The sequence below is a fragment of the Columba livia genome, chromosome 1 (genome assembly GCF_036013475.1).
Source record: "Columba livia isolate bColLiv1 breed racing homer chromosome 1, bColLiv1.pat.W.v2, whole genome shotgun sequence".
NCBI lineage: Eukaryota > Metazoa > Chordata > Aves > Columbiformes > Columbidae > Columba > Columba livia.
Genome location: NC_088602.1, coordinates 94,806,265 through 94,831,235, shown reverse-complemented (window position 1 = coordinate 94,831,235; position 24,971 = coordinate 94,806,265). Strand labels below are relative to the sequence as shown.

General features: G+C 39.2%; 2 protein-coding genes across 7 annotated transcripts; one reads left to right on the top strand and one right to left on the bottom strand.

The window, feature by feature from the left end:
• Positions 1-14,064, top strand: LCA5L (lebercilin LCA5 like). Its single transcript, XM_013370006.3, is given in 8 exon segments — positions 1-360; positions 3,436-3,950; positions 5,453-5,590; positions 7,478-7,571; positions 11,122-11,231; positions 11,535-11,667; positions 13,389-13,921; positions 13,924-14,064. Coding segments are annotated over 8 exon segments (1,938 nt in total). The 5' UTR covers positions 1-86.
• GET1 (guided entry of tail-anchored proteins factor 1) lies at positions 11,673-24,875 on the bottom strand. 6 transcript variants are annotated; one of them, XM_065068269.1, is made up of 6 exons: positions 24,605-24,795; positions 23,771-23,961; positions 20,855-21,020; positions 19,555-19,622; positions 18,581-18,695; positions 11,673-15,174 (listed from the first exon to the last, which is right to left on the bottom strand). In XM_065068269.1, exons 2-6 carry the CDS (start codon positions 23,861-23,863, stop codon positions 15,059-15,061), a joined length of 558 nt encoding a protein of 185 aa, XP_064924341.1. In that variant the 5' UTR covers positions 23,864-23,961; positions 24,605-24,795; the 3' UTR covers positions 11,673-15,058. The 6 variants fall into 6 exon arrangements, with proteins under 6 accessions (XP_064924341.1, XP_064924358.1, XP_021155207.2 ...); XM_021299532.2 differs by lacking the exon at positions 24,605-24,795 and adding an exon at positions 24,294-24,311 and having other exon boundaries at positions 14,895-15,174; XM_065068297.1 differs by lacking the exon at positions 11,673-15,174 and adding an exon at positions 15,632-17,287.
• Positions 24,876-24,971: the final 96 nt, after the last annotated feature.

The window sequence follows — 24,971 nt, the reverse complement described above, 5'->3', positions numbered from 1 at the left end:
CCTGATGATGGAGGTCAACTTTTAAGTGGTGAACTCAGATGATTGTTTCCTCTGTATTTTAGTGACAGAAGATAATAAGTCAGAACATGGCACAAAAAGCAGGGGTACTAAAGATTCCCCAAAACACAGAAGTACCAGAAGCAGCAGCTGTAGCAGAGATGAGTGTAGACAGCACAACAGAGACAATTCTCATGCTGACTGTTCTGAGGGCTTTGTCAGTAACTTGCTGTGAAACAGCTAGAAACAGTAAACGTTTTGTAATGTCAGGAACTGAAGAGAAGAAAACACGAGAAAAGGAAAAAGAGAGAAAGGAAAAGAAGAAAAAAGGACAGCGTGTCTTTCCCCAAGGTGATAAAAAAGGTACTTTGTTGTCTGCACTAGTAAAATGAGACTCTGAGAAATACAGCTGTTCCCCTTCTTTGGCATTTTTTCAGTAATTAGGAAGACAGGGGAAACAGTTTTTCGTTGAAGAAAGACAGTAAATCATGTTTCAAACTCTAGGAAGGGAAGGGAAGAGAGACAGAGATTCCTTTTTTTGTTATCCCACAATACTTGGTGATCCAAGGGACAGAAAAATATCGTGGGATGTGGGAGCACCTTTGCAATCCTTATTCCTCAGTTTTAATCTGAGGACTTGAAAAATGGTTCTCCCACATATACTGTAATTTCTGGTTTTGACCATGCATCACCATATGAGTCTGAAAAAGCTTTTCCTGAGGAAAGTTATGGAAAAATTAAATGTCTGCACTAAAGTGTCAGTTTTGACAAAAAAAAAAAAAAGCACCATGTTTTGGCCAGCTAAGTCATGGCACATAATTTAAAATTAAGCTTATGCTTCAATGGAATAATCATATAGCACAAATATATTCCCTTTACATAAATGTTAACAGTGAAGAATCTTTTCATGTCTACATATTTTCATATCTAGACCTACGCTTTCTTAAATCCCACCACGCTGTCAAAAAATGAGTGTAAAACCAATGACTATTTTCTTGCTGAGATTCAAAACTTCATCTAGATCTACCCAATCTACAAGATGCAAATCAATGAAGAGTGAGGAACCACTGATTATCTCTTCTATTATATAAGTTATATGCTGCTGTCAAGAAGTTACACTGGCATGAATATAGCAAACCAGAAAGAATAACCATATTTTAAAAATCTGTTTAGCAAGATAATAATTATTGGCTACTAGCTGTTTTGGATTTTTAAGTGGTTATTTTTGCTTGTTCATGACTACTTGAAATGATCCACTTCCCAGTAACGTAATTATAACCTACATTTTCTCCCTGTATAGACATGTATAGATTTTACAGTATTTTTGTCAGCTTTTGCAGGAAGGTATTTTCCCATTTCTTTTACATTCTCTCATTCAATGCTGCCATAATAAAATAGTAATGTAATGTTTTTTCTCATTTTGCACATATTTGTGTGACAACTTTTGTGGTCACATTGTAGTCTTCCTGCAGTGGAATCACAGAGAATGTGCAGGCATGGTGCTTGCCTACCTGCCATTTGCTTTGGGTTTTACCTCTGGTGAGGTTTTTTTCACGGCACCTGTTAATTTTGCTCACTGCAGAAGGCATTGAACGTCTGACCTCAACTGGCTGCTGTAATTTCTTCTCTGTTTACTTGAACATCCATGATAGTCCTTCTTAATCCATTTAAAACATGTGTAAAATACACTCAAATCACAGTCTCTCCTCCTTTTGACTCCTAATCTCAGATTCTTTCTGTCCTTTCCTTTTGTTGTCATGTTGAATTTGAGTCTCTTCTCCCTGCGTGGCTCTGTGTGAGCGAGGTCCTACCAGCTTGCCCCTGCCTATCCTCCTCTGGGCTACCAGAACAAAGACCGTTTGGTTTGTTTCCTGAAATGGCAGAGTGCGTGGTTGTTCTCCTCCATGCCATTCCAACCTCATTATCATCATCTAAGTGACCCTCTTTATACTTCCCTCAAACTCGCTGCCTCACACAGTGGGCACGTGGGTGTCAGGCCCAAGGCCCCATGGTGGGATGGGGCAGAGCTGAGCTGAAGCTGTGGAGCACAGGGAGGCTGTTGAGGCTGCTGCCAGTAGGGAAAGGGAAAGAAAGGAACAGGTGCTGCTCCAGCGGGGAAGAGCACCTGCCCCATGTGTCTCTCTCTTCCTCGATAACCCTCTTTTCATAGCTTTACACTGCTCCAGCTTAGGTCATGGAAGCAGCAAGGCCATGATGTGATGCTGCCCAGGCACTGTCCTGCTTCGCTTTTCCTGCCACCGATTAGATGTTGCTTTCCATCTGCAATGGGGTGTTCCGTTTAGGGCCTGCTCCTGTAAAGAGTATGTGTGTAGAACACCCATTGGATTCAACAAAAGAGCTTGAAAATATCTGTCCTTTACTGTTTTTTTTTTTAGGTTAGGACCTTGCCGATCTTATCCATAAAATTATAATAATAAGCTTCTAGCAGAATACTGCCTGAGATGTGTTGACAGCTGTAGTGAAAATGAATATATGCTTAAAAAAGGGGAATACTCTCAGATTTACAGTCTTGACTATTTTCAAATTATGTTTCAGGAAGGGAAAATGAGAGTAGTTCACTTATAATGCTGGCCATAAAGAAAGGCAAATGACAGTAATACGCTTAGAAAGCTAGTCCGTAAAGATTTTTTTCAATTGCTGTATAGAAACAGTGTACACAACTGCATAACTCTTCTGTACTAGTAAGTATGTTAGGTTTAAAAATGTAGTTTGATTTGAAGCTGACTTGAAAATTCTAGAAAGATGGTTAGAAATCCTAGCTACAGAGAAATTTAACCAAGTGCTATAGTGATCAGTTTGTTTTTTGAGTTCTTGCAGACCTGTAGCTTACTATGTTGTTTTTTCTATCACGCTTCCATTCAAGACGTAGGTCCTCCCTCTTGGGAATCTTTCTAAATGGGGTGAATTTGTTCCATCAATCCCCAGATCATGCCTTACATTAATGAACTGCATGATTTACAGAGGCAAAATTTGTTTCTGTAGATATTGGAGTAATGTGTTAACATAAACATACTTTACTAAGTTTTTCCCAGAGTATTATTGCTCTTTGCCTCAGAAGATACCACCTGTGTAGTCACCCTTGTTAACAGAAAGTGAGCATGATGGCTCTTGCAAATGAAAAAGCCTTCAAAGAATGAAAGGAGGGAACCTTGATCTCCTACAGACCTAGTTAGCTATGGTCCAGTGCAGCCATGTAAGTGCACACACAGAGATATAAAATCTTTAATGGATTTATCTGTGAAATACTTGAACATTGGAGTCTTAGTATAGATCTTGGGCATTTTGTCAAATATACCACAGGTAAGCAGCTTGGATGAGCAGTGTATGAACTTATGAGAGCAGTAAAGACATACAATGACTTTGCTAGTTGAAATCATTGCTATATATCAATGTCAGTTTACTTTGGTCTGAATGCAGGAGGAAAAAAATTGCCAGCTGAGAAGATAGCATATCAGAATTCTTCATCTTTAAGCCTGCAGAGTACAATGATTTCCCAGAAAAAAAATGCAGTGGCTCAGCGAATATTATCAGCAAGACTTCACAAAATTAAACAGTTGAAGAATGAAATATTTTATTTACAACACAAAGTAGAAGCATCAAGCTTAGAAAACCACGTTTTGAAAGAGCTTCAGTGTCGACGCTTGAAAAAAATAGGTAGATACGAAAATTCAGAAAGTAACTTGCCGAATCTTTTAGCCAGTCATTATAACAAGGTGAGAGCACTAAGGAATCTCCTGAAGGTGTCTCAGGAGAATGAGAAAAACACATCCAAGAAGCTCAGAAAAGTTGAAACAGAACTGCTCAAAACTAAAGATGCTTTCCAAGCCTTGCATGTGCTTTCAGAAAACAAGGCTCTTGCAGAGAGAGAAGAACTTTATCACAGATTATCGATCGTTACAGAAAAAATTGAAGTGAATAATAACAGAATACAGGTAATACGTGCATGTCGTATTTGTGGAACAATAATAGGAGAGGTTTCTGTGCAAGTGTAGTGGAAAGTTTTTGGCTGCTTCTTGTCACGTTAATGATTCAGATGCAAACCTGTAACATCAAACATTCTTTTTAAACCAGTGCTGTCCAGAGTGTAAGGTACGGAAAATGGCAGTTGTACCCCCTTACAGTATTTTAAAATCTGTCAGAAATGTATGAGCGGATTTGGTTTGGCAAGAAAGGTCTTTTAGGAATTAAGTCGTATGCCTTCACCCTGTTAGGTCAGAAGCGTAGTGTATAGCTGGAGAGCAATCTTCAGCAGAGTGTCTGCTCTGCGCCCCACAGCTGCCTGGGGTACCGGGCTTGCTTGGGCGATCCAACCCCAAGAGCATGGACCCTAAATTACCCTGGCAAAGCACAGGATTAGTCACACATGGAGATCACCAGGCTCCTGCTGATCTGCTTCCCTGGACAACCAAAGCTGGCTTATCTGGAACTAGCACCATTTTTTTAATGTGGTGCTGGTGGGCTGTATGGACATACCTACATCTCCTGTTGACTGTCACTCACTGTAGTCTGCTGGGGGATGGCTGCTGAATTAAGAAGTAGAAAGGTGTCCTCAATTTTAGGGTTGGTTCTGCTGTTGCTTTATTAGGCGACTGTAGTAAAAGCCTGGTGGGGGTTTAAGAGGAGAAAATGCAGCTCCTTTTCATATCTCATGCTTCTTTACTCTTATTGAACCTTTCACAAAAAGACGGGAATACAGTTTTTAATACAAAACTGGAAGAGTGAAATTTCCATTGTCCTCCACGAAATAATTTCTATTTTCTATGCACTATATCATGCATAGAATTAAATAGAGAGACAGGTAATCTTAGAGGAATTTCACCATCTGAACAGCTAGGTCTGAAGTACATTTATTACATGAAAGAAAATGGAAATATAAAGCGCTGAATTCAGACTCTCTTTTGAAAACTTTCTATTTACAGAAGTCCTAGTGAGAAGGCATAAAAAGCATGCAGGGTTGGGTATCCACCTTACAGTTTTAGTAACTATAATTTCAGTGCATGGCACTGTGTTGTGATGATACAGTACTCAATAAAATACACAATAAATTACCTAGTTTTCATTTACATTAAACCTCCTTATGCTGCTGCAGATAATACATCTCAGTGTGAACAGAAATGTTGTCTTAACATTTCTCAAAGATAACTGTATTCATTAATCCATCAGAAAGGTAATGTACATCCTTATTTTTCATGTTTGAATGCCAAGTATACTTTTTGTTTTAGTAAAATTAGAATTTAAACCAGCTTTTGCTCATTTTTAAAGTATTTTTTCAGATACTTCAGCATAATTACATGCATTGTTTACAACAATGTAATTACTGGAAGTTTACTTTTCATTATACTAGCATGCTTATTTTTTAAATCTGGTAAGAACTGAAATTTTTCAACAGTCATGCTGAATATGTCCATACAGTAAAATATGTAATTTTTTTAAGAGCCTAGAAGAGCAGCTGAAGTTGAACAATAGCACCTTTAGTCGGCAGTTGGCGAACGAGAACAAAAAAGCTGTGGAAGCTGGGATAATTACAAAGAACTTGCAAATGGAAATTAACTCTCTTCACCAAAAAATGAAGGTATTCAAGATTTTAAACAGGTTTCTGTTCCCACAAAGGATTTAAGTATTTCATGTTATCTATCCTTTTTTCCTCTTTTATATTATTTAGGAGTGGAATTTTTGTTTCCTAGTTGAGTCTATGGTCTACCAAAATAAGGTCAAAATATCAAATGATGGGATTATTGTAAGGTCTATTTGTCAAAAGTTAAAAATAGTTCAATAACTAATCAAAACAGAGATTAATGCATCATAGTGTGAACAAGTAATCTCCACCAGCTTGTTACCATTTTGATAGATTTAGGTCAATATATTAATCTACTAACCCTAAATGACCTCCCTTGCAGAAACACTTTCAAATCAAAATGAACTAAATATTACAATCATCTGCAAAACCAGAGTTTAATGAAGAGAGTTAACATAAATTTTTCAGTAGTTTGTTTGAATTCCAACTTGTTTTTTAGACAAATCTCTTTGGGACAAATATGTCTGGTTAAACACAGTAATCCTTGCAAACCAAACATACAAGAGAACCTAAAAGTGATAGAACCTAGACGTAAATAGAAACAAAACTGCCATGATTGGTATGTGAACAAGAAAAACAGTACACATTCCAGAAAACATGAAAAGCCTTGTGGCTTTTTGATAATTTTTAACTGTGTTTCTAGCACAGTTAAAATACACTTTTTTAATATGTATATAAGGTCACTGATCCATCTGTTGATCCCACTACAGAGTTTTCTCTTTCTAAATGGAATCATGTGTCTGTGAATGTTACGGTGAATTTGCCCAGGCATTGTTTAGGGCAGAAAAGGCAGCTCTGCATTTCTGTCCAGGGACACTGTTTCTTCCTCTTACCAATGTACCAGGTGCAGAAATTTTCCTCCTGATATTTGGCAGCAGCTGGGCTCAGTGTTTTGGTGGGAAAGGAAAAAAGCACCATGGTCTTCCCAGGCCCCGTTTCAGTCACCTGAACATCACTTGCAGCGCTACTGCCCTGCCAGACCCTGAGCTCCTCCTGTGTGTGCAGATCTGGGAGATGGGAATAATTATAGTTCCAGGAACACTAATGTAGCACTGTTCCAAAATGAAAATTATTCTAAAGTACAGATCTCACCTTAACGCTTCTCTAAAATATTTATTTAATGTGTTTTCCACACAGTTTTCTATGTGTTTCCAGGTCTCTTAATGTTACATTTAGATTCACAAAACCTTCTATTGTTTTACCACAAAGAATACGAGACATACTTATTAACCTTATTTCTGTGCCAGGACAGCGTTTATTCTTACACAGTCATAGTTGAGCACCTGGCTTATTCAGACCATTCAAGGTACTCAGCCACTGTGTTCCCTTTCAGAACAACCTCTATCTCCAAATAAAGCGCAGCTCCTATTTTTCACACTAAGAACTGATATGGTGAGAGTGTTACTGATATCTCTCTTCTTTAAGATTTCAGTAAGGAAAGAGGACCCTTGCTAAAAACAATTTTGAAGTGTGCCTCTGAAGTTTATGTGATCTCCTGAGCAATAGGTTGTAAAACAGAACTGAGCGCATCATAACCGAGAATGCAGAGTAAACAAATTTAAAAAAGGAAGTAAATCCAAAACTTACTTAGTCTGAAAAAAAATGGAACAAATGAATCTTTGGAGAAGATTTCATCTTCTAAACAGTGTTTTATGAAAAAGATCACTTAGGTGTATAGATGTGTCCTTAGCCTTAAAAAGGGAGAAATTTTTTTTGATTCATGAAAGAAAATGACAGATTACTATTTAGGTAAATGACAAAGTTACCACATGGCCTGGCACAAAGCAAAATCACTGACAGTTTTTTCCCAACATGGGAGAATTAAGTTGGTAAAAAGTAATCTTAATGCACATTAGAATTTCAATAGTGTTTATTTCTTCTTAGGAAAAGGATCGACAACTTTATATACAAAATATCTATGCAAATCGGATGCCTAAAATCCCAAAAAACAAAAGGGATTCAGTACCTCATGAAAAAAGTATGTCTATATTCATTTTCCTTTGTTATTTAGTTAACTGAAATTTACATTGTTTTATAACTGGGACATATATTCTGAAATAAAAAAAAACGATGTCATACTTTTATATGGGTTAAAATTACTCTAGCACTTATAATTTAAAGAGAACTGCTTGGTTTTTTGCTCATTTATTTTATGAACACAAATACATGACCTGTTTTTAATATTCAACCCAATTATCATAATGAATAGCATTTAGCATGCATAGTTTTAGTATGCTAACAGTGACACCATAGGAGCACTGCTATTTTAAGTGTCTATTTGCATCAAGAGCAGCTTGCCTCTAGTTTTTTAGCAGGGTCCACAAATTTTTTGCGGGCTAATTTATGTTCAAGCTGTTCCCTTTGAACTGGCCAATAGAAATATCCATCCTAGACCTAGAATTTCCTAACATGGCTCATGAAATCAAAGCACCTCAAACAACCCTCCTCTGAAAGGTTCCTAATTTTAATACAGACTTTCAAGGTGCTTTCATATGAGGAAAAATAATGGATTTAATTGAGTCTTTAAGAACTGTTTTCTCATCTTTAAAATCCTTAGACCCTGTGACTTGTAAGTAGCAGAGATGCTTCAATGTCCACTATTGAAACTTCTGCAACTTGCATTCTGTTGGGGTGTAAGGAGAGGAGGAGTTTTCAGATGCAAGGTTTAGGAAGTTTAAAGGCCAGTCTGGTGATCGTACTGACAGCTTACCTGAGAGAAGACAAGGGTTATCCTTAGCAGTCCTTTGGTTTTTAGTGTAAGTAAATTTAAATGGGCAACCAGAGATCATAATAACCCAGTTATTGTATATCCTATCAATTAATTCTGTCCACAGAATTGATGTTATTTAGAACAATATAGTAGAATGATAGTAAAGAACAATAGAAAGTTAATTCTATCATGGAACAAATAGCTCTTCAGTGAAGATTATTTCTTCATGAGGACACTCAGACAGGTGTTGTAGAGAAATATCTATTATACGCAGCCTTGTCTGTCAATCATACCAAGGGCAGCTACCTTGTGTGGGATTCAGCTGCCTAATCATAGGCATCCAGTGCCCTTTGAGATGTCCTAGCACATTCTAGTTGTTGTTCCAGAAGGACATGGGTGTCCCATCAGTCCTGTGTAATATTGACCAGCATTATACAGATACCTTGAATAGTCGAAGGCATCTCAAATAGCATGAGGCGCCTGTGTTCAGACAAGTGGATCCCACCCCCTGACCTGAGGGATCGACAGCTAAAAACAATTATAAATCAGACAAGCCAAGAATGGTTATGTTGCCTGTGTGTTCACTATATTCATCAGGGACAAAAATGTCAAAATCGTTTTCTTGAAGCACGTATACATTTCTAGTTGTCTTATGCTTTAGATACAATATCTAGAATTTACTAATAAATGTGTTTCATATATAAACTAATAAATGGATTTTGAGTACTTTTCCCACATTGAAAGTAATATTCTGCCACCTACTCAGGATGATAAACATTCTTTTGATATTCTAAAAGAGAACTTGCTGCACAACAAGCTTACACCCTTTAATTTTGGATAATGCTCTGATTATTGACTGTCCTGAGTTGAGCACGTCTTTAAAATGCCGGTCAGATATTATTGCTCCTAAACCGAAGGAGGAATTGGAATGTTCAGGTTCAGAAGAGTGCTTAAAATTGTCTTGGTAGCAAATGTATTTTCTGGAAATATTTCATGTGCCCACAGAATTCTTCAAAATATGGTAATGGTACAATGCCTTTTTGCAGTCAGTTGCTTATTTCATTCCTCATTGTTACCTTTGCAAATCCATTGCTCTGCATTAACGACAAGTGAACTACAGGGGAAGTGGTGGTAATTCAGTTTGTAAAATTAAGAAACACAAATTCCTACTTCTCATTCTAAGTGAGACAACTTTTTCAGGAAGCTCTGAATTCCAATTTTAGTTGCAACACATGATCAGATATGGGTTTTTTAATTTTAGTTCCCTGTGGGCTTGTACAATATTGTTACTTAAAATACAGTATTTCAATCACTATTTATTATTTGAGGTCTTCTTTTCTCTAAGGAAGATAAGGGAGCTTTGCTGGAGAGAGACCTGGTGTTCTGTTTCAAAAAGGTTCCAAGCAAAGTTATCTGATCTTTTGGTATTTTTGGCCAATAAGGGTTTAATTCTCTGCCATTTAATAGAAAGAGATGATTTAGAAATCTAGAACTGGAATTACTGACAGTTGTCTTTTCCTTTTCACTATTGATTTGAATTTTCTTATGACAAAATTAGAAAGAGCTACTTCTTCAAGTAGTTATTTTCCATTCTGCATTTGTAAAAATTTTTACCCAGCAGGAAGGAGAAATGTGAAGATGCATTTTGTAACACTCCTGGTAAATAGGTAGGCTTGCTTATGTTATCAGAAAGCTCTGTGTACATAAATAAAATTGATTTATTGAATGAAGCCATTAATTTCATAAGCTCTCCATAACAGCAAAGTTTGCTCAGTTGTGGGAAGGCCACACCAGCTCATCTAGAGGTACAGCTCCCCCTAGTTCTGAGTCCGAGGAATGCTCCACTGATTTCTGTCAAAAAAACAGCTGCTAAGTTACCTACTCACTGGTTCCCTTTTGAAAGGGAAAATTAACTCCACATCATCAGGGCCATTCTTTCAAGAGTAATCCTCAAATCAGTCATCAAATCCTTTTTTACCACCAAGCTGCAAATATTTGAAAATCACCATTTTTATGGGTAGTGTTCCTCTGATTTCAGAGATCAAAACCGGGAATAAGTTTGAATGTTGATGCAGGTAAGATCACATTTTTGCTGCTGTACTCACAACTTTCTCAGCTACTGTACTCATGCCAAAATCATTCTAAAAATAGAATAAAAGAACAATATATTCACCTTCCCCATCTTTAAGGCCCCCTCCAACCCAAACAGTTCAATGATTCTATCGTTTCTTTAAATGTCTAATTCCATCACTCCCTTGTAATCTCTCTTCAAAGACCATTGATATTTCATCTGAAGAGTTTTGTTCCATAAAGCTTTCTGTAAGTGCTTAACTTTGAGAAAGACAAGTAACCAAGTCGGAAGGCATAAAAACAAGCATGTTTATTATACTTCGTAGGATGCCAATTTAGGAACCTAAAAACTGAGGCCTCATACTAGGCCTCTTGAATTTACATTGGAATGTTACCACACAAATTAAGCCCATGTGGACCCCAAGGTATAGACACATTTGTCTGACTTTGCATGTTCTATCTGAACAGGATTTTGTAGATATAAAACTCAAGTATATTTACAATGTACTGATGTGGAGATGAAAATGCTCCAAAGTCCGGGTATCTTTGTTTCTGTTCCAGTTTCACATTTATAGATCATGCAGAACAAATAATTTCTTTATTAAAGGGCATTAAGACATGCAGCAAAAAGATGTTTAAATCCTAGGCCACATACCAGTATGATCAGTCATCAAAGCTACCTTTTGTTTATACCAACAACATAATTCCAGAAACTACTGTATTACTAACAATTGTCCTTTTTCAATAGGTCTTAGTGTAAACAGAGCAGTACAAGTAGATAAACAGAGTTTTAGGTCACTGCTGCTGTCACAGTACCAAGCTCAGGAAACAGAAAAAAGTCCAATTCAGCTAACAAAGGTATGAAAGATCTGAATCCAATCCCTTGTTTAAACTCTCAACTAAGCTGTTATTTCATACATTTCAGGAATATGCCTGAATAGCCTCATTTGTCATCTTAACTTTCCAGGATGTGGACTTTGTGTCCGCTTTGTGTAATATAATTATATTACAGAAAGTATGTAGGACAAATGTTGTGATACAAAATAAGAATATAATAGTAATAGAAATTATTAATCCGTTTATAAGTATTACGCTGTGTACTTTTAAAAGTCACTAAACACGTATTTCTTCATTAATTTTACCTTTAATTGCCAATTGTAGGAGAAAAAGTCTTCTGAAGATAAGAATCAAAAAACTAAAGCAAACGAAGCATACACAGATCCCCACTGTAGAACAGAAAAGAAAGCAACCAAGAAAATACCAAAGCCAGAAATGTTTAATAGAACACATAGAGGTATATTTTATTTTTTTTGTTTCTCAGAAACTCATTTGATCTTTTGAAAAGAAGTACTGATGGTACTGGTTATTTTGCATGGGTCTGACAGCCTGGCAGTTCTTGAGGTCACTTGTTGGATCAGTAACAGCGCCAGTAGTCTGGAATGTGTTAACTCCTGTGGCACCTGACTAACAGCAACTAATTCAACAAAACAATATATTAAGCGTCAAAGAAATCCAACTGTTGGCAGCACGGCACTGACAGCAGAGCAGCTCCACAGTATGAGGCATCTTGGTGCTAGTCACATTAGTAAAAAGTCAGTGTTTTATCTGTAAAAGTATACTTCAGTTAACAGCTTGTTAATTCCACACTAATCAGCTACTGATCTCAAACTGTTGGTTGCAAACCTTCATCACAGCTCCCGTCAACAGGTATCTCTGGCTCAGGTTCTGTTGCTGGGAAAGGAAAAGGACTCACTCAAGGGCTGAGAGTATGTCCTCATTACAATGATCACTGTAATAGATTTTATGTAAATCTTAGCCATAGATTGTGTTCTCATGTAACGGTTACATGCAAGGGACTCATCTATAAACACCTTTATTTTGAAGAGATTCTATAGAACAGAAGAAACCAATGCATTCCTTTATCTGAGTTTTTAGTCATGAAAATATTCATTTTATTTGCATTATAGTGAGGCTTGAAGGAAGAACCAAGATCTGTATGCCATCATACTAAATATTTTACAAATGGGAGGAGAAATTATGTGACCTAAAGGTCACACTTTTACAGAGGTGCAACAGGTTCTTGAGGTCGCTTGCTGGATCAGTAACAGCGCCGGTAATCTGGAATGTGTTAACTCCTGTATTTTGTACTCCCCCTTCTCAGCCTGCAGCCTATCCAGGCCCCACCAGATAACTGAAATCACCATTTGTCATTGAAATCCCCCTTTAAAATTGACAGAAAACAGAATCCTCTGATTCTGCCTGTGAATCTCTCTCCTCACTGTTTGCCAGACTCTTCTGGTTTTCTCCTACGGCCAATATTAGACTTATTTATTGAAGTCTTATTTAGCTATTTCAATTATTGCAACTTCATACTTCTCCTTTAAACTTGGACTCTATCTGATTTTTGGAGGTACTCTGAACCTCTCCAAACCAGAGAACCTATTATTTGTCCCCTGCAGCAAAGAAATGTATTTACTGTAGGCATTCGGTATCCACATATCTTTTTCTACTAAAAAGTGAAGCCAACTCAATTATGGGTTGGAAAGTTGCAGTATGTTCTGCTCCACGCAACAAGCAACTGTGTTGTCAATCAAAGGAGAGAAAATCATGCGTACATTTAAATTCCATTTAAAAGCAGAAAATTACAATTAGAGTTCAGATCTCATGTGCTTTCTCTGCTGCATTGTACGGGATTTTTCTGGCCCTATATTTAGCCATTACTGATTATATTTGCATATTGATTCATTTACTAAAATTGAACATAATGAGAAAGGTAAAAAGAAATATATTTACCAGAATTCAATGGCACAATGCCATTTAAATCTTTAAATATTTCCCCATCCTGTTATATTTATTAGTAAATAGCATTGTCATAACCTTCAAGACTGAAATACCATTGATAACACCAACTTAAGGAATGAAATAAGTAAAACTTGCTCTCATTAATGCTTCATTAATCTTTACGTTACTAGGCAATTTAAGAACATTCTTAAAACCCACAATATTTCATTTTAGATTATTTAAGTGAGGGAAGACTACTGATGGAAGAATACACTTGTTTGGAATTTATGAAAGAAGAAAAGACAGATTTGCTTAAACAGGAGCTGAACAAACCGATGAAAACCGAACAAGCTCTAAGTGACAATGTAAATGTGAACAAACAGGAAGAAGATGCAGTGGAAGAATATGAAAAAGAAGAAAAAAAGCCAGATGAAGAGGTAAATAGCAGTGAGAAGGCAGGGAGTAAATGTGTGACTCCAGGCCCCAGAATGAAAACACCCATTGGGCTGAAAAAAAAATATATGTTCTCAGAAGCCACTGAGAATTTGCATCACGGGCTTCCTGCATCAGGCAGAAAATCCAGACAAGGCAGTTTTTGCAACCCCGGACATGCGGCTCAGGACTGCGGTGAAACGGCTGAATCAAAAGAGAAAAATTCCTTTGGGCTATATGAACCGTCTTTTGGCAAAGTTACCAAAACAGGGCAGAAGGACAGTTTCACCGAAGCGGAAGGCTGCGCTCATATGACATTCGCTGAAAGGAAAAACAATCTTATGAAAGAGCTCTTTGGACCAGGCTGTGTTTGAAGAGACAACCATGCAAGTTCTGTCATGAGAGGAATGAAGAAATGGAAGTGAAAGGATGCGGCGTTACACAAGCCAAGTGTCAAACCACCACTACTAGTTCATAACATAAAGCATGTAATGCGAATGAAATCCTTATTACTAACCTCATTAGCATACACAAACTAATTATTTTGCTATTTAGTTAAGTACGTCAATTTATCTTTAGATCTGTGAATAATTTAAAACATTTTTTTTAAAAAGCAGTGGTTTGACCTTCATTAAATATGTATTAAATCTTACAAGTTCTGAGAATTTCTTTCAATGATTTTTCCAAGATGACACTCAAATCAGTTGTCACACAAGAACATTCTTCCGTTCTCAGTCCATGTGCATGCATGTGCCTGCATATCCATCTTAGTAACGAGTGCCTTAACAATTACGACATTTTTACCTGTTAGCAGGTGTTCACGTTAGTCCTTGTTTTGTAACTTCCCTTTTTTTGCATTCTCTCTGCAGTTTTGAAGCTGGTTATTTGTTAGCTAGCTGAAGCGAGCAATCTGCTTTCATAAGGTTCAGTGTTTGGTTAGTACCAACAATGCAATAAAAAGAAAATAATTTTATTTTTTATTTTCTTCACTCCTGAAATAGCTTCCAGAATTCACATATAATAAAAATAATTTGCTATTACATTGTTTTCCTTAGTATTATAAAGCTCTAAAGCTTCATTCTTTTCCACCGTTAGAACTTATCAAAACAGTTTGCCTGGTAACTTCCACAGCTGACATCCAAAGATGAATGTGCAAGAGTAAACTATTGTTTTGGAGAAGTCAGGCATACCCAGTTCTCAAAAAGCTTTTAAAAAGCCTGTGTTTAAGGTTATGTAAGCAAGGGTAGGAGGATTATGTTTTGTTCCTCATGGTAATTAATGAAACCGTGCTAAAATGATGTGAAGTTCAGGAAAATTATGTGTATTCGATTAATTTTAAAATGCAGTAGCACTTTGGAAAAAAACTTCAAAAAATTATACTGCAAAAGCTTTTAAAGATGATTAAGACATTTAGATCTGAAACCTGCTTGCAGCACATTTCTTCTCAAAATGTTGAAGGTTTTTCTTGAGGCTTAAGCTGTACATTGGGCGGGCTTCAAATGACGTTGAGTAGTCAGAAGAGCTATTTCTCTATGAAGTATTAATACTTCTACAACGCCTTCACTGCTGTCCCAAAGCTCAGAGCAAACTAGAAGACATAACCCAACAATCCTGTTTGTACTGACTCGGTGATCAAAAGCCGTTTTGCCTTCACTCATCCCAACGTTTGACTACAGCAGCCAACAAACTGCGTATCTGATGACCCCACGCTAAATGCGGATAAACAGCAAATGCCACTGGGAACGTTTTAAATTTTGCTGCATTTCTTGACTTCATAACAATCTAAGTAGAAGTATCATTAGCCACGTCTTTAGATTCACAAATATCTTAATGTCATAGCTAAATAATCTGTCCCAAATACTTAAAAACAATTAATAAATTAGGCCTATTGATTCCAACAGTACCTCCTTAGGCAAGAACCTTAGGCAAGAACCTTAGGCAAGGTGAGGGGGTGGCGTGGGGAAGGAGTTGTTCTTTTTGGTTTGGTTTTGGGGTTTTTGTTTAGGAAAACATTACTAGTGAAAAATTGATTATAAAACTTGGGATGGGTTAAAAAGCTTTATTTCATTAATAAAAACACAATTATACATAACATTCAATCCCAACATTTTTTCTTTATATTTAATGCACCTATTTTCATGTCAGATAAATGTAATCCCTAATATACAACCATCTTTTTGAAAAAATAACATTAAAATCAAATAAATACATGCATATATACATACACACATATGATGCATCATGACATTTTGAACTAATTTCTAAGTGCAGTGCTAATTATGGAGGGGCCCTTGCCCTTTCCTGCAGGAAGGCAAAGGACCTGAAGTAACACAACAAACACATTGCACTGTACAGAGTGGGAAGCTGAACCAGAATGGCCAAGGCCCAGCAGAAAAACGGTGTCCCCTAGAGCTTTGCTAGAGCTTTGTTCAGGCTCAGGTAAAAAAAGCAAAAAAACATGGAACATGAATTTTATAAACCCACCCATTTGTCTCATGGGGCAGCAACCACAGGGTAGCACAGAAGATACCACAACTTAGTCATTGTTCTACAGGCACGGTACTATGAAGAATTCTGTCTGTCTTTAAATTCAAAATATCGTGGCTGTTTCCTGCACCTAAATACAGCAAGAAGGACGCACTCCAAAAGAGAAAATTGTTTTTACCTGCTCCTCCTGATTGCTACCATTCTGTTACTGCTTTAGACATTTAAATTTGCCTTTTTACATTTACATAGGTGTTCTGGGCTATCCTGGACTGTCACTAATATATGCTAAAGCCCTTAGAAATGTAGTTCTCTGGAGGAACAGCACCATCTTCTACTTTCTCTATCTTAACATGGAGCTTGAGAAGGTTGGCCAGACCCTTCTCCCCAAAACAGGGAAGGAAATTGTGTCAGTGATCCTCACTCAGTTATAGAAGTAGAAAAAATGTGAAGGAAGGAAAGGTCAGTTATCAATAAAAGTTGGAAAAAATACAAGTGTTCAGTGAATCTTAAAACTCAGGGAGGAAAAAGTATGCAGGCATCCTGTATTTGGCAACTAAGTCTCTTCAGGGTTGACTCTGCATATATATCATTAACAAATTCTCTAAGACAGTCCAAGAATACGCCAATTCTAGTGTAAAAAATAACATGAAGGAAACTAGTTCTGTTTTACACTAAACAAACCAAACCTCCTACCTCTATCCTCCAGTACCACTTGTCACCAAACATAATCCCACCTTTGTGTGAAACTGCCATATTATCCAGAAAAGAAACAGCAAAGGTCTCAAATTAATTCCTAATGCCAGTGCATTTCCAACTTAAAAATACAAACCAAACACTTAGATTTGGGGTGAATTTATACCATGACAAAGTCTTACGGTTCTGCCATGTTCATACTTGTCGAAACAGACACAAAATGAGGTTCTATAAACAGCAATGCTATCCTTTGAATTCTGACACCCAAACTGAAAAGCAAACTAAGGAAAGATAAAATAAAAGCAATACTGACTGATATCCAAATGAAGTAACAAATATTATCTCAGACCTAGTCTCATGAAAGACAATTGTTCCTTTTTTTTTTATTAATTTAAAACAGCAATAATGACAATGTAGTTGAGGACTCCACGGATTACTGAGATTCCTTCAGCTGAAAGGGTGTAGCATGATAGCTACAACTTTATTACAAACCACAAGCCAACATGTAATTCCAACACCACCTGAAATAGATATAAAACATTATTTAAGTCATTGCATCAATAACTCTGATGCACACATGACTCTGAAAAAAACTATGGAAGTGTAAAAAAAAATGAAACTTAAAGAGTTACAAGATAAACAGGAACAAAACATCTTTATATATACAAATGTCTCTCTTCAAGGGATGGCAGCCAACTTGGTGCTGGTCCTGAAAAAAACTGAAGATTGTCCAGGGAAAAAAGCACCAAATAACATGAATATGAGCCAAAGTCTGGTATATACAACCCATAGCTAAAAGCATTTTCTATGTACCTAACAGAAAATGTCTAAGCACTGAAGTTAAAGGCTTGGCAAACACAGAATACTTTGCTAGAACCTAAACTCAAGATCTGAGATAGGTAAAAAGTAAATTTCCTCTGAAACTTAAATCAGTCTTTTTAAAAGTATTATATCCATACTCCTCTCCTTTCCCCTTGCTCCCCATACAGCAATATAAAAAAACCTCTACCAAGACCTTTGCTACTGACCCAGATGCCTTGCACAACTGTTTTAAAGGGTCCCGTCTCTCCAACCAGCAGCACAGAGATTTGTATCGGTACGACAGAACAGAGGGTGTGCCCAGACTGCAACACACAGCACACCCATACTGCAGACTACATAGAATCACACTGCATAGAATCGCAGAACACATAGCTATTCATTGTACATGTGAAGAAATTATCTTTTTTTAGTGATTTTTAGACATTTTTGCATTTACCACCTAAAATTCAAAAGCAAGCTCTTTACTGTAATTATGAGCCAAGACAAAAAAGGAGATTGGAAGGCAGATATGGATAATAACCTTGTTAAATCCCTTCAAATGATATTTAAATAAAAGTATGCCAAGGACTATTCCCCCACCCTGCATAGAAGCAGACTCTTCTCATCCAGTAAGCATGCTGGATACAAATCATTCTCTAGACAGTATTAAAGATACAACAACATACAATTCCAACAACGTATTTTGGAATTCCTTCTGGAACAGCTAGGACTTACAAGCCTAATATGAAGTTTCACCAGCAGCATTTTAGCTTGATGCTAAATTTCCGTGCTACATTGTCCTGTCATTCTGCCTGCCTGCTTATCCCATTAGCATGGAGTCAGCACATATTTCATCCAGAAACAGGTGTCTACAACCTGTGAGATTGTTCTGATTATTAACTGATTAAACTGCCCAAAAGAAAAGGATTTAACCTGTGCATGCTCTTCATCACTACACAGTTAGCACCCACACAGACTTGGGAAATGTATTTTTTCCAGCACGCAGTCCTTACCTGCCACCCCCGTAGGAAAGGCTACCAAGCGCTCCAGCGGAGCAAGCCATTTGCTTGGAAGCACTGTAACAGGCTCGGAATAGTACTTCCAAATCAGAGAGATCATCAAGGCAGCCTAGAATTGAAAGTTTTATTAGCTTGGATAATACACACCAAAGTACATTTCCAACACTATTTTGAAACAGTAAATAACAAATTCTAATTAAAGGGAATAGTTTCTTTGTTATTTCAAATTGTTCCTAAGCAAGTTGAAAATATTTTTAAACTCAGTATGACCTTAATTTCATGCACAATATTAAGAGGCAGAAGTGAGACATTGGAAAATACTGCTTTCTTTTGAGACCCTGGTTCCTATCTAGCATAGACAAACATCAAAATAGTAATTGTTAAATTCTGATTACTGTTTTTATCCATAATCCTTGCCTGCTTGGAATCCAACTTGCTTTAACACTACCCTAAGGACATCCTCAGGCTGACCGCTGTCATCCTGATTGGCAGACAATTCTTTGGCATCAAGTCTGAACTACAGATAATCTGATGAGGCATCATGGGGAGATGTGTGGCAGCTGTAAGTGGAGATCTGTATCCTCAGCAAAAGCATATTTTGTTTTCAAAAACATAAGTAAAATATATTTGCATGTATCAGGACTTTCCTGCGTCCACTGCCACATGTAAATGAAAAAAATCCCATTGATTAAAAAGCTAAGACAAATTCCTATCTTGTGATGTCAAAACTAGAAACACCAAGCTAAAATGAAACTCAAAATTCCTTACATCCACAACCACCAGACCTTATCAGCAACATCTCTCCCTTCTATTTCAATAAACCGTCTATGTTTGGCATACACTGTCACTGAAATGTCAAACACCTTTGTGACTAATCACCAGCCAATAAATGCAGGAGAGAATTGTAACACTACTGAGGATTTAGTTTAGTACTTTGTATTCATAAAAAAAAAAAAATATTTACTTACTTGTAAGATGTAGAACACAATATTTATAACCCACTTTATTTTGGCTAATTGGGCAGTCCGTGCTTTCACTGTTAAAAAAAAAATATTCTGCATTATTCATAATAGTGAATTATATTTACATAAAACTATTAACGTATTAATATTTCGCTCTTCAAATCACTGTTTAAGTATCTCTTTTCAAAGGACTCGTAGCTATGTTGAAAGTACCCTTCTGCAAGAAAGTGCAAGGTCTGTATCACATCGTAGTTTCTTATTAACACTACTATGAAAAGTTGCAAAACACTGATATCCAAGACACAGAAATGTCACGTGTAATCAAGAACACTATTCCCAAATGAGAGCAGTCACTGTGTTTACTAATTCAAGAGCCTGCTTTAGGTGAAGAATAAATTAAATTTTCCCCTTTCCTAAAAAGGGGAGAATGCTGGCTTTAGCAGGTGCACTTTTTGCCTTATTTCACTCAGGAACACAGTTGAGACAATTCCTTCACTGAATGAATCCTGGCCAGGTTCAGTATTAAAAGTTCTCATGCCTATTTTCTTCTGTTACAGTACTTCAGACCAACACAAAGAAGCCCAGTGAGGACAGCACATCGTCAAACAAAACGGTGGCCTCAGGTTTTCTAAAAATGTTGTTGGTTGCTAAGTAAACTACTCAACTCTAGTCTAATTGAAATTATTAGGGTAAGTTTGGGCAAAGACAAGAGCAAAAGCTCTGGTGCCAAAGTTTTACGTGTACTTTCTACGACAAGATGATGGACCATACTACCATAAAATCCTCATCGAGGCAAAGCACTACAACTTTATTGCTAATGCTGCTGCATAAGATCAAGCAGGATTGTGGCACAACAGGAAAGATCTCATCTGTTTACCTTACGGATTAAGGCTTTCTCTCTAGAATTTTGTAGTACACCAAACAAATATCCCCAGCCAAACAATGCATCCTTTTGCATTGAAGATAGGCAGCAGACAACTTCCTCGACATAGTGAAAACATGATTCAGTGATGACCATCACTGAGAAAAAGTAACTACACAGTGAAGACTAGGAAATACCTTGTAAAAAGAAATGTATCTAAATCAGTGCCTTACCAGTGTACGCAGAACTATGCACAACTGAAAGACAAAAACAAGCTCTCCAAAGACTTTAAATACGTTTAAAAAAAGGGGGGGAGGGGGGAACACTTGAAATGGCTAAGCGGGGAAGAAGAACAGTTGAAGGAGAAATACACTTAAAATTGAAAAGACTCTTGACAAAAACATTTTTCAGATACTAGAAAAGGGAGTAAACATTGCACTCTACCATGAGTTTTAAGCTTGTCAGTCATTTTGTTAATTTTTCTTTCCAGACGGGCATATCTAGCAAACTCATCCATCATACTAATGGTTGAGAGTTCTTGCTTCATGTTCTGAATTTCAGCTCGCATTTCGGATTCCTGCTCTGCATCCTTTTGTAGCAATCTGGATATCTAAGAAGCAAAGAAATAGTACCAGTTATTAATCCAGAATTCCACTCATTTTCTTTGATATGTATAAAGTATGATCTCCTGTTTACATATTCAAAAGCCTCCCATAAAAAAGGCCCTTTCATCAAGATATTTAACATCTGCAACATGTTCTAAAAGCCAAAGAATTTTTATTCTCTTATTCTGACTGGAGCAAACCAAAAAGGGTTTTACTGTCCCTGTAGGACAGTGATTTTCAACTTTGCTGTCCATTTTTAACTGCCTTTCCCTTCTCTATTTCTGCTTTCACCTCCTCATCTCCCCACTCTCAACAATGCTGCCTTCTGAGACCTTTAAAAGCCCCCAGACCTGGCCTAGCGCTGCATCCTGAGGTGAACTGCCCTCCTTCCTCCCTGCAGTTCTCATCATTCACTGCCCCTTATTCATCATTTTCAGCCACAGCAAGGGTCTAAACTAATTAATGTGGAAACTTTATTCACTGAAGCCCATTTTTAAACCTCACCAGTAATGCACGGATCACAAAATGGGAATCACATGTCTCGGTTACAAATTGCCTAGTCTGGGCTGTTTAAACACACAAATTGCCGTACTTGGCTGAGAGTTGTGATCCATCTTGGGCAGCATCTTATCATTCACTGCTTCAAAAACAGAAACATAAATTTGTGTTAGTTCATAGAATCACAGAATGTCCTGAGTTGGAAGAGACCCAGAAGGATCATGGAGACCAACTCCTGTTCCTGCACAGGACAACCCCACAGTTCACACCATGTGTCTGGGGGCTTGTCCAGTCTCTTCTTGAACACTGTCAGGCTTGGGGCCGTGACACCTCCCTGGGGAGCCTGTTCCAGTGCTCCACCACCCTCTGGGGGAAGAACCTTTTCCTAATGTCCAACCTAAACCTCCCTCGGCATATCTTCCTGACATTCCTTCTTCAGGTTCTGTCACTGGTCACCAGAGAGAAGAGATCAGCACCTGCTTCTTCTCCTCCCCTTGTGAGGAGGCAGCTGTAGCTGCTATGAGGTCTCCCCTCAGTCTCCTCTTGTCCAGGCTGAACAGACCCAGTGACTTTAGCTGTTCCTCACACGGCTTCCCCTCCAAACCCTTCACCAACTCCGTAGCCCTCTTCTGGACACTCTTCAGCAGCTTTATATCCTTTTTATCCTGTGTTGCCCAGAACTGCACACAGTGCTCCAGGTGAGGCCGCACCAGTGCAGAGCAGAGCGGGACAGTCACCTCCCTGGCCCGGCTGGCAACTCTGTGCTGGATGCACCCAGGACACGGGCAGCCCTCTTGGCTGCTAGAGACACTCTTGGCTCATGTTCAACTTGCCATCAACTAGAACCTCCAGATCCTTCTCTGCAGAGCTGCTCTCCAGCATCTTGCCCCCCAGTCTGTATGTTCAGCCAGAGTTGCCATGTTGCAAGTGCAAAATCAGGCACTTGCCCTTCTTGAATTTCATGTGATTGATGATTGCCCAGTTCTCCAATTTGTCCAGATCCCTCTGCAAGGCCTCTCTGCCCTTGAGAGTGTCGACAGCTCCGCCCAATTTTGTGTCATCAGCAAACTCACCAAGCAATCCCTCCAAGTCCTGAGTCTAAATCATACACAAAGACATTGAAGAGTGCTGGCCCTAAGATGTGTCCCTGAGGAACGGGCTGGTGACTGTTCACCAGCCCAACATAACCACCTTTACCAGAACCCTTTGAGCCCAGTCTGTTAGCCAATTGCTCACCCACTGCACTGTGTGTTTACCCAGCTGTGTGCTGGAGATCTTTTCCAGGAGAATACTGTGAGAGACAGTATCAAAGGCTTTGCTGAAATCCAAAAAGATCACATCAACAGGCTTCCCTTGGTCAACTAGGTGGGCAACCTTGTTGTAGAAAGAAAATAAGTTTGATAAGCAGGACTTTCCCCTCATAAACCTGTGCTGTCTGGGACCAATGACTGCGTTGTCATTCAGATGTTTTTCACTAACTCCCCAAAAATTTTCTCCATGATTTTGCCAGGCACAGAAATGAGACTGACAGGCCTGTAGTTGCTGGGCTCACCCCTGTTGCCCTTCTTGAAGGCTGGGACAACATTTGCCAGCATCCAGTCCCCTGGGACCTCTCCAGATTCCCAGGAACACTGAAAAATCATGGAAAGAGTTCTCGCTATGATGTCAGCCAGCTCTTTCAGCAGCCTTGGATGAATCACATATATATAGTTATTTTTCTTACATCTTACTCGTGCATTTAAATGCAGCTTTCTTATAAAATCTTATTGATTTCTTGGCTAAAATTATTTGCTGCAAACAGAAATGTAAAAAGGCAATCACACATTGTACTGGCAAATATTTTCTCCTTTTTTTTTTTTCTTTCTCCTTTCTTTACTTTCCGCCTGCTTGTTGGTTCATGAACTCCTTTTACCATATAAATGAAGATACAGACAACATAAAATGTTTTTCTTGCTGTTCCTTAAAAAAAAAAATCTGTCTTTCTCAAGACATATGTAATTCCTTTCCTCACAATGTTCTCAGTTCTGCAGTCAATGAGAACATTACACAAGTTTCTGTCACAAACCACAGCAGAAAGCTGAGCAGAGATTTTCATTAGTCATCTACAGTAGCACTGAGTTCAGCTTCCCAAACTAAGACACATCTGTGTTCTAAAGGATTTTTATCCATTTATTGAAGAGTGTGCACTGATCCGTGTGACAGTAAAATTATTTATGTGAAAGAGCAGAACGATAGGTATTTCAGCATGTGTGCTTACATGCGAGTTAATGTGGCAGTCACAGAGTTTATTGGTCCATAATTCTGTTCCAGACGCTTCCACAGAGACGCTTAACATCAGACCAGGGGGCATCCTGATTAGTGACTGGGACTTAACATTTTCTCCTATAACGCCTAACGCCTTAATCTCTGCATCCACTGATCATCCTTCTCAACAATGGAGACGTCCATCTGTTGGAAACACAGAAGACTGAGCAAAACCATCCTTTACATTCCCTGCAATGTCGTAAGGGCTGGATCATCATTTAAGACACTGGTAACTCATTATGCTGAACTTTGCTTCAAAGAGCTGCTTAATCGAGGCTACTGGAGTCACCTACTGTCACGGTGTTTGATCACCTCCACTTGTTCCCGGTACCGGCCTCTCAAGTTTTCCCTAAGGCCCAGACCCTGCCAGTGACCGCTGGGGACGCCTAACGGGTACACCGGGAGCCCACTCAAACGGCTCCACTCCCCCGCCCGCCTCCCCTCAGCTCTCAGCTGTCGGGCGGGGGTGACGCCACCTCCGCAGAACCCCAGACGCTCCGCAGGGGCCTCCACACCGTCCTGCTCCAGGGCCTCGCCGCTCCCTCAGCCACCCGGGGACCAGGCGCCCAGCCCCGACAGCGCTTCACCCAGCGCCCGCTCCCGCTTTGTCTCGGCGGATGGCGGCAGAGCCCGGGCGGGCTGGGCGAGGCCCACAGCACCGCAGAGGCCCGTGACCAGGGCAGAGGAGAGGAAGGCGGCGGGCGCGGAGCGGCGGCCCCGACTCAGCAACGGCCGCCCCCCTCCCCCGGCCGCCAGAGGGCGGGGCGCGCGCGGTGACGTCACTTACGATGGAGGAGCAGGAAGGCAGGAGGATCTTGAGAGCGTTGCAGAGGAAGACGGAGCTCAGCACCAGCAGCCAGGCGCCGCTCTCCGCCATGCCGCGCGCCCCCGCCGGCGGATGGACACGCCCCCTCGCTCTCCTTCCCTGCCGCCGGCACTAACGAGCCTCCCGGGCGGGCGGCGCCGCGTGGGGGCGGCTCTCCCGCGCACGTGGGCTGGGACGCGGGTGCCTATGCGAGGGGAAACGGGGACAGGTGTGGCCACGTGACAAGAGTTGGCCAATCAAGGCCTCCCCCCATTTCCCTCAGCAAGAGGAGGCGGTGATGGAGGGGAGGGGGCGCGCGCGCACTGGGGCCATGGCGGCGGCCCCGCCC